Raw genomic sequence first — 9119 nt, forward strand, 5'->3', positions numbered from 1 at the left:
AAATTAATATAGTCTTGTTATCAGTTAATTTTTTTATTTGAAAATACCTGACCTATCCAACTTGAACTATCTGAAACCCAAAATGTATACTTGGTCAACACCCTTACTGGTCACCATCTTAAGGTGACTTGATTGTTAAGGTCTAACCATTCGAGGGAGACTAACACTATGATGACTTGGTGAGGCCGATACCATAACTTATGAAGAACTGGAGGGCCGGGTTCGATTTCTTGAATCAACAAAGTGGTAATGTGATATTTAAATGAGTTTGTGACTTGAAATCAAATTGGAAATTGCAACCCTAATCGAACCCGTTTAAATAGAAAGGTTAAACAAGTTGGTCTATTTTAACTTGAAAGAGTTGAAAATTTAAATCCAAACCGTTGTTTTAACGCTAATTTTGTATTAATTCGAGGTTGGATCATATTCTTGTCACCTCTATTCTTACCATGACGGGAGTCCAAGTTAGAGTATCTCATACACACATGTGGACATCGACACGAGTAGTAGATCTTCGTGAGTGATGTGTGTACAAATATTTATTAGTGGTATATCCAGGAAAAGAGACAAAAATGAATCGAGCCCAACACAAGACTAGGTCACATTTGGTTAAACTTTTTCCATAAACTTTTTTCTTTCCAACAATGCATCGATATATAGAATAATTTCTACATTTAGCTAGTGAATCAAGGCTCCAGAAGAGAAGAAGGGCCCAATTTACTAAATATCAAAAATCAAAAAGGGCTTTAAAGGTGAGTTATACACTTATACTTATGACTAGTTATGAGTGGGACTCACGGGTACAGCCCAACCCATTTGATGATGGATAGCCTCCAAAGATGATTAAAATTTAAAACTACCCATTTTTGTTGCTTTTCTATTGTTTCCATAATTAGATATTCTTTAAAGGGGCGACAAAGAGATAGTGAATAGAGCATGTGGGATTCTTTTTGTTGTTTCCCTTCATCACATATTGCCGAAAATTGAATTTCGAACCTCAAATTTTGTGTTTTCAATTAAAAAAATATATATGTAATCTCAGTTTTTTGCGCTTAAGTTTTTAAATAGATAAATGCGCAGACCTTTGTTGCTTACCTTTTCTTTTTGTCATAGAGATTGTCGGACTCGGAGGGTTTGATAATTTTGGGAAGAAGAGGTTGAAATGGAAAGGGGCTCGAGCAGCAAGTTCAAGAGACTATGTGTTTTCTGTGGAAGTCATCCTGGTCATCGAGAAGTCTTCAGCGTTGCTGCTACTGAATTGGGAGATGAAATGGTTGATTGGTTTGCTTTTATTATCTTTATTGTGATTCTTTTTGTTGCTGACTTTATAATTTTGGATGCATGTCTGTTCTTGGTGGCGCATCATCTTTTGATTTCTAGTTACCAAACTGGTGTTTGAATATATGACTGTTCTTGGTGGTGCACCATCTGTTTGATGAAAAGATTCTTAGAATTCGGTTTCTTGATATGAAATCGGTGTTCGATTCTTGCACCATCTTTTTAAGTCTTCCCTTTTCTGATCGAACCTTCTGATTATTTAGTTTCTTTATGTAATTAGATGTGATTTGAATGCGATATGCGACTGTTCTTGGTGGTGCACCATCTGTTTGATAAAAAGACTCTTAGAGTTTAGTTTCTTGTCATGAAATTGGTGTCACTAAGTCTTCTTATTTTAATTGAATTTTGCTTGCTTTTGTAATTACAGGTGAATCGGAAGATAGACTTGGTATATGGTGGTGGAAGTGTTGGTCTAATGGGTATGATATCTCAGAGAGTTTTTGATGGAGGCTGCCATGTTCTTGGGTAATATACATAAACCTCAATCCTTGTTCTGTGTATAATTTCTATCCCTCTGTCATAAATTTGCAGCTTTAATGAAATCCTTGTTGCTTGCTTACTTGCAGAGTTATTCCCAAAGCTCTTGTTCCTCTTGAGGTATTACTATTTCCCCTTTATAAATCAACATTTTTTTGAGTTTCTTCTAGGTACCCATGTATCCTTTTGATCCAGAATTGCTCAGTTCCTTTGTTAGCTTATGTTTTTTGAACACAAATAAGAATTTTTTTTTAATGTTTCCCTTAGTTAGATTATGGTTTATGGACACAAATTTGGAATTTTTTTAAAACTTTCTTAGTTAGACTAATGTGGGATAAAAGATATAGCTTAATGGCATGTTTCGTTCTTTTTTCCATTAAGTGCTGTATGGTAAATTGCTGAATGGATAAATGATGTTTGTGTCTAGAGTAAGTATTTTATACATGTAAATGTTTTGTTTTTGGATTGAATGTGAGTAAACAATGGCAGTTATACCCTTTTGTTATTCTGCATCACTTTTAAACCAAAGGGTAAAATAGTCATTGACTCGCATCCAGACACTTAGATAGACAAACATGATTTGTAAGGATTGTTTTGGATTCAGTAGGCTCTTCCAAGCCACTTAGCTCAGGAAACAGAACATCAGAGTTTATCTCATGTATAAAGTGATTGAAATAATAATGAAATATAAAGATGAAATTTTTGGAAAAGATTTTCAAAGATGCTAATTTTAATAGATATCTGGTGAAACTGTCGGAGAAGTACGAATTGTTTCAGACATGCACGAAAGGAAAGCCGAAATGGCTCGACAATCTGATGCCTTTATTGCACTCCCTGGTATCATTCAAATCACATCTAACTTTCTACATTTCATTTCAACATGACTATTATATTCATGGTGTGAATGAATTGAACACTTTCAGGAGGTTATGGAACCATGGAGGAAGTATTAGAAATGATCACATGGTCACAGCTTGGAATTCATAAAAAACCTGTGAGTTCAACTTTATTTCAACATTTTTTTTAAAAAACTTTTTAGTGAAATGCTTCCATACATATGATATAACCTGTAAGTTTATGTACCTATAGGTTGGTCTCCTAAATGTTGATGGTTATTACAACAATTTGCTTGCATTATTTGACAATGGAGTGAAGGAAGGTTTCATCAAGCCAGGTGCTAGACAAATTGTCATATCTGCCCCTAATGCAGTAGATTTGCTTGCAAAGATGGAGGTACATCCTACAGAATCTTTTTTGTTATTTATGATCATATTGTTATTTTTTATAATGATTTATGTAACTTATTATCTGAATTGCAGGAATACACTCCTGATCATGATCATGTTGCACCTCACGAGAGCTGGCAGATGGAGCAACTTGGGAACTATCCAAATAAGAATTGATTTAAATGTTTTATTTATTTATGCAATTCTTTTCATTTGGTGTGAGTTTGATTATGGTGAAGACATCCTTGTTGTGCTAGAAATGATCAATTGGTTTGATTATGATTCATTCGTTTTCTGCTGTTTTATGTTATGAAACAGCCAAGAAAACATTGAAAGAAAAAAATAGGGGGGCTTAATAGAGGTTCTGTTACTTGGTGAATAAGTTTCATCAAGAAACTGGATATTGTGCAATGTAGTGACTCTAATGTTGATGACTTGCTTGTATTATTGTAATAATTGTGAATTGTTTTCTATCTTGATTTATATTAATTGTGAATTGTTTTTATATCCTGCCATGTTCTCTGTATCTGACACTGCTATGTTCTATGTATTTGATATTTCCACTGATATGTGAATGTGAGAAAGAATGAGTTGATTTATAAAAAAGGAAAAGCTTTACAAGAACGAAAACAGTTTACTTGAAAGAAAGGTCAAGAAGCTTTTGAAGAAAACTAGATCACATAAAGGAAGGAGAACATGGAAAGAAGGCTTAAAGAGGAAGAAGAATAAGAGAGGATAATATGATGAGTAGTGTTAAGCAAACAAGAGATTTACTGTGGAAAGGGTTAGCCGGAAGTGATGGCCGAAGGGGAGGTTGTAGGGGTGGTGGTTGGTCCCACACCTGTCTTATCAAGTAAAATTTTAAAATTTAAAATTTAAAATTTTTTAAATTCTTTTTACTGTTTTTTTTAATATATATATATATTTTTTTGACTTTTTTTATTTTTTGTTATTAATTATTTTATTAATATACGTACAATGTTTTAAGTACAAAAACTCAAAGTCAAAAACTCAAAAATACCCATTTGGTAAAAAACTCAAAGTCAAAGGGTATGGCCTTTAGCATCAACTTAATAGAAAATTTTAATGGAGTTAAGGAGGCTGAAATAACATTGCAAAAAATTAGAAATCACGGACTCAATAGATACAAGTAAAAAATCTAGACTAAAATTATGATATTTGTCAAACCACAGGGGTCAATCCTGAAATTTAGTCAAAACAATTAGTAATTTTATGCCAATTTTCAATGCACCAAAAGACAATGGAGTTGATATCAATAATTGTTGTTGCCTACGATGCTTTTGATGATACAAACTCTTGAGATCTTTGGTTTTATCACCCTATACAACATGAGACGAATACTAAAGTAAAGATTGCATCTCATTCACATTTTCATATTCTTCAAGAGAAACATGGACAGCAACAAGGCTTATCCGATGAAGGGTGGAGATGGTATCAGTAGCTACACCAACAACTCTTCTTATCAGGTATATATCTATCTATATATATGTTTCGAAATGCATGTATTTCTCAAATATGAGTTGTTATCTTTAATATGCTTGAGGAGCTTGTGTAGAAGTCTCTTTCAGACGTTGCTATGTCGCTCATCAGCGAGGCTATTGCTGAGAAGCTTGATGTGGCTGTATGTGGGTCCCCCTTCCGTATTGCAGACTTGGGTTGTTCCGTTGGCCCCAACACTTTGATTGTTGTAGAAAACATAATAAACTCTGTGCAACTCAAATATGATCAGCACTCTTTCCCAACACCAGAGTTCCAAGTCTTCTTCAACGATCACGCTTCAAACGATTTCAACACCCTCTTCAAAACCCTTCCTTCCAATAAACAGTACCATGCTGCTGGTGTTCCGGGCTCGTTTTACACTCGTTTGTTCCCTCGGGCATCTCTTCATGTCATCCACTCTTCATTCGCTCTTCATTGGCTTTCAAAAGTGCCTCAAGAGGTGATAGAAAAAGACTCTCGAGCTTGGAACAAAGGGAGACTTCATTATGGTTGCGCTGATAATGAGGTGGTTATGGCTTATCGACAACAACACATGAAAGATGTGGATGGGTTTTTGAAAGCTCGAGCAGAAGAGGTGGCTAGCGGTGGTATGGTGGTGGTTTTGGTGCCAGGCCGGCCAAATGAGGTTCCACATCAAGAGTGCATTGGTAATGTGTTGTTTGAGGTGTTGGGTTGTTGCTTGTTGGCCATGGCAAAGGAGGTAAATGGTTAAACTATAATACATTCTAATTCTAATTAATAACAAAGTATTGAAAATTTACTTCCATTTAATTTGTAGGGAAAGATTGAGGAAGAGAAAGTAGACTCTCTAAACATTCCCATATATTACTCATCCCCTCACGAGTTAGAGGAAATAGTTGATAGAAATGGTTGTTTTAGGATAGAGAAAATGGAAGTGATGCCGCACATTGCCGAGCCTGAAACCAAGGATGCTGCCGGACGTCTTGCAATGGGTGTAAGGGTTGGTGTTGAGGGAGTCTTGAAGGGGTGTCTCCAAGAGGAAACCATAGATGAGCTCTTTGAGTCATATCGCAAGAGACTAGAACAAGTACCATCTCTGTATTCCTCCGGTGGAGCAGCTATTATATTTTTGGTACTAGCTAAGAAGGAATCATAACTAATGATGGTAAGTAATCTTGTTAAAGACCTAGAAAAAAAAAAGCTATTTTTGATATTATAGTTTCTTAGTTAGTCGTTTTGTGTTAATGGGTTTATGCCTAAACGATGTTTGTTATTCTGCTTGATGTAGTACTCATGAGATGTTCTGTTTCGTGTTTTGGCTTAATGAGAAATGCCTAAACAAATTACCATTTTGGTTTCATAATATGTTTTGGTTTCAATGTTGTGAATATGAGTGCAAAGTTTGTCATTTTGGTTTCATTGTTATCGCTCTTAGTAACCATCAAGCATTTGCTTTCAGTTTTAGCTTTATTCCATGCTTTGCTTTCAATTTTGGCTTATTATAAAGACAAACTAAACAAATGGTCTAGTTGAAAATTGTCATTTTGGTCCAAAAAATTTTGGACTAGCAATGTTGGTCCAAACTTTTTATTTTGTTGCGAGTTTGGTCCAAAGTATTTTGAAAATATCTAAAATGACAGATTTGCCTTTGGTGTTTTCTTTTTTCAAATTTTTATTAAGTTTATTTATTAAAATAAAAAAAAATGCAAACACCCCTCCCCACTCCTCCTTCGTTATTTGCCTTTTTGTTTTTGTAAACATCCACTTGAAGTCGTTGCTGGTCAAAGCACAACCACCACCACCAAAAGTCGCTGACGGTGGCACAACCACCACCACCTGAAGCCAGTAGAAGGGAGACATAGATCGGAGCTAGAAAATCGAGAAGATGAAGGGCTCCCATTCTCTATCTCCTCCCGTCGTTGAAGCTTAGTGAATAGAGATCTAGGTAACAGAGAAGACGAAGGGTGGCAGTTGCGTAAGGAGGTCTCTTGTGGGGGAAAGCGACATCGTCTTCATCGTTTGAGAGAAGGACAATGCCATTGTAACGTCCCAAAACTGTAATAAAAATTTTCGTTTAAGAGTCATTAAAAACATTCATTAATTGTTCAGAACCCATACAAATCATGTATTAAATCATCAGAGTATAAATTATTTCAAATGCAGAAACCATGAGGGGATGATGATGTGCCATCACGCCGGACCATTCCCTTTGAAATTGAAAATACCTGAAACCATAAACACAAACTTCAAGCATAATGTTTAGTGAGTTCCGCAGGTACCAAATACCACACATGAAAGAAGATAAATGCTAAACTTTGTGCTTACGGTTTGTGGTTTAATTGTTTCAGGTTTTCTTATATTAAGGAGGGCACGACTCGATTGCATCACATCCATGGGAGATTTGTGCACATGATAACCTTTGACGATACTATGATAGATGTTTTGAGTTAAATGGTTTTATCTAAGTTTTTTTGTAGGTGTGAATTGAATAAACATGTACTTAATTTTTTTTAAATGAAAAATTTGGTATGAAGATTGAGATGTTACAATCTAAAGCCCAAAATCTAGGATTTTATGCCTGATGCAGCCACACACCGTGTAGTTAAATAAACTACGCCTCTCATCCATGTGGCATTGACGCATTATGTACAACCAAGTATGCGTCACGTAACCCAAAAATTCCCTTTTTCCTTTATTTAACTTAAAAAGCTTAGAGAGAAACACACCCAAAAAGTAGATGTTACAACTATGAGACCTTCAACTGCAATAATATAAAGAAAGGGGAGATATGATCTCCTTGGCCTATACCTTTCTCTATGAACAACTCATCCGTAGGGCACATTTAAAAAACACTCATACCTTGGAGGAAAGAAGAATGGTCGTTAAGGAAGTTCTGCATGTAGCGCCAAAATCCATCTGTTCCACGACGTCATCATGTATCTCCAACTAATCGAATCAAAAGCTTTGTCATAATCGACTTTGAGTAGTATAAATTTTTCCTTCCTCTTGTTAGCCCACAAAACAACTTCATTGACGACCAAAGGACTGTCCAAAATATCCATATCGGTAACATAAGTTGATTTCTTGCGCCACATAACCAATAACTTTTTTGAATCTGGCGACAAATTTTTTAGATATAAAATTTGTGATGCTCCCAATACGATTTATAGGTGTATGCTCAATGAGTTTGAGGAATCATGCAATTTAAGGACAAGAGAGATGAAAAAGGTGTTGCTCCTTGGATTTAGGAGTTTGTTGTTAGGTTGTCAAACCCAACAAATAATAAGGATACAATAGACTCTAAATACACATCTATAATGCACTAAAAAGTAGTACAATGCAAGCTGGAGGGTTGAACCATAGAGACACAAGATAATAGTCTATACCTCTTTGTATAAGGCACTTTGGTCACAAAAGGGGGGTTTCCTATGCAAAATTTTAAGTAATGTAAATAACAATCTACTTTGAAAACATGTACAAAATAAAATAGATTTCTAAATAATGAATTAAACGATTACAATTCTAGTTCTCAATGTTGTCATTTTGTGATCTTGGAAAATCTCGACACCAAAAAGAGGTGGAAACAGAATATATTTATAAAACAATAATTTACACATTGGGTACAAGAGAAAAGGGTAATTACATAATACACACTCAAATATTACAAATGGTTATCTATGGCTAATACCCCCTTCAAGCGAAAAGGTGGTGGACTGAGACGAAGATTGGAACGAAAAAACTCAAATTGAGGTAGAGGAAGACTCTTGGTAAAAATATCTGCCACCTGAAGCTTGGTTGGAACAAATTTTGTATAGAGTTTGCCTGATGCAACCAACTCACGAATAAAGTGATAATCTAAATCACTATGCTTAGCCCGTTTATGTGAGACCGGATTTTGGCTAAGAAAGAGAGTGCTTTTGTTGTCACATAATAAAGTTGGAAGATCTGGAGGTAATGCATGGAGCTCGCGAAGTAGATGAGTTATCCAAACGATTTCGGCCGCCGTGTTTGCCATGGCTCTATATTCCGATTCACAACTTGAACGAGAAACGGTAGGTTGTTTCTTTGCACTCCATGAGACAAGATTTCCACCTAGAAATATTGAGTAGCCATACGTAGAGTGTCTAGTCTCAACACATCAAGCCCAATTGGCATCCGAATAGCCAACGATGGAGGAGGTCTTTGGTTTAGTGAAGTGAAGACCAAATGAAAGAGAGCCCTTCACATATCGGAGAATACGTTTGACCCCTTGAAAGTGAGATACCGTTGGAGCTTGTAAAAATTGACTAACCTGATTCATGGCATAGGAGATGTCTGGTCTAGTGATCGTTAAGTATTGAAGGGCCCCAACAAGAGACCGGTAAAGTGTAGGATCTTTGAAAGGAACATCGGGCGTAGTGAATGACTCGTGAGGAGCCAAGGGTGTGTGAATCGTTTTGACATCTAGAAGATCAGCACGATCAAGGATATCACGAGCATATTTAGACTGAATTAAAAATAGGCCATCATCGGTGTAGGCCACCTCTAGTCCCAGAAAATATTTCAAGTCACCAAGATCCTTTATGGCGAACTCATTATGCAATCGAGCTATAAAAG

At 35.8% G+C, this 9119-nt stretch overlaps 2 protein-coding genes across 3 annotated transcripts; both read left to right on the forward strand.

Moving 5' to 3' along the window:
• The first annotated feature begins 892 nt into the window (after positions 1-892).
• LOG8 (Putative lysine decarboxylase family protein) lies at positions 893-3548 on the forward strand. Of its 2 annotated transcripts, XM_079029767.1 has the most exons (8): positions 893-1032; positions 1114-1273; positions 1706-1803; positions 1905-1935; positions 2553-2652; positions 2739-2809; positions 2905-3048; positions 3135-3548. In XM_079029767.1, exons 2-8 carry the CDS (start codon positions 1163-1165, stop codon positions 3216-3218), a joined length of 639 nt encoding a protein of 212 aa, XP_078885893.1. In that variant the 5' UTR covers positions 893-1032; positions 1114-1162; the 3' UTR covers positions 3219-3548. The 2 variants fall into 2 exon arrangements, with proteins under 2 accessions (XP_078885893.1, XP_078885894.1); XM_079029768.1 differs by lacking the exon at positions 893-1032 and having other exon boundaries at positions 1053-1273.
• An 854-nt stretch (positions 3549-4402) lies between these two features.
• LOC145094345 (loganic acid O-methyltransferase-like) lies at positions 4403-5846 on the forward strand. The gene is made up of 3 exons (XM_079032583.1): positions 4403-4528; positions 4618-5262; positions 5341-5846. Exons 1-3 carry the CDS (start codon positions 4454-4456, stop codon positions 5677-5679), a joined length of 1059 nt encoding a protein of 352 aa, XP_078888709.1. The 5' UTR covers positions 4403-4453; the 3' UTR covers positions 5680-5846.
• The last annotated feature ends 3273 nt before the right edge of the window (positions 5847-9119 follow it).

This window comes from Lactuca serriola, chromosome 3 (genome assembly GCF_051521515.1).
Source record: "Lactuca serriola cultivar US96UC23 chromosome 3, Lser_US96UC23_V15, whole genome shotgun sequence".
In the NCBI taxonomy this organism is placed as follows: domain Eukaryota; kingdom Viridiplantae; phylum Streptophyta; class Magnoliopsida; order Asterales; family Asteraceae; genus Lactuca; species Lactuca serriola.

Coding starts and splice junctions, on each gene's coding strand:
- LOG8 (XM_079029767.1), top strand. CDS start 1,163: ATGGAAAGGGGCTCGAGCAGCAAGTTCAAGAGACTATGTGTTTTCTGT. Junction 2,653..2,738: donor TGCCTTTATTGCACTCCCTG/GTATCATTCAAA, acceptor GAACACTTTCAG/GAGGTTATGGAACCATGGAG. Junction 3,049..3,134: donor ATTTGCTTGCAAAGATGGAG/GTACATCCTACA, acceptor TCTGAATTGCAG/GAATACACTCCTGATCATGA.
- LOC145094345 (XM_079032583.1), top strand. CDS start 4,454: ATGGACAGCAACAAGGCTTATCCGATGAAGGGTGGAGATGGTATCAGT. Junction 4,529..4,617: donor CCAACAACTCTTCTTATCAG/GTATATATCTAT, acceptor GAGCTTGTGTAG/AAGTCTCTTTCAGACGTTGC. Junction 5,263..5,340: donor TGTTGGCCATGGCAAAGGAG/GTAAATGGTTAA, acceptor TTTAATTTGTAG/GGAAAGATTGAGGAAGAGAA.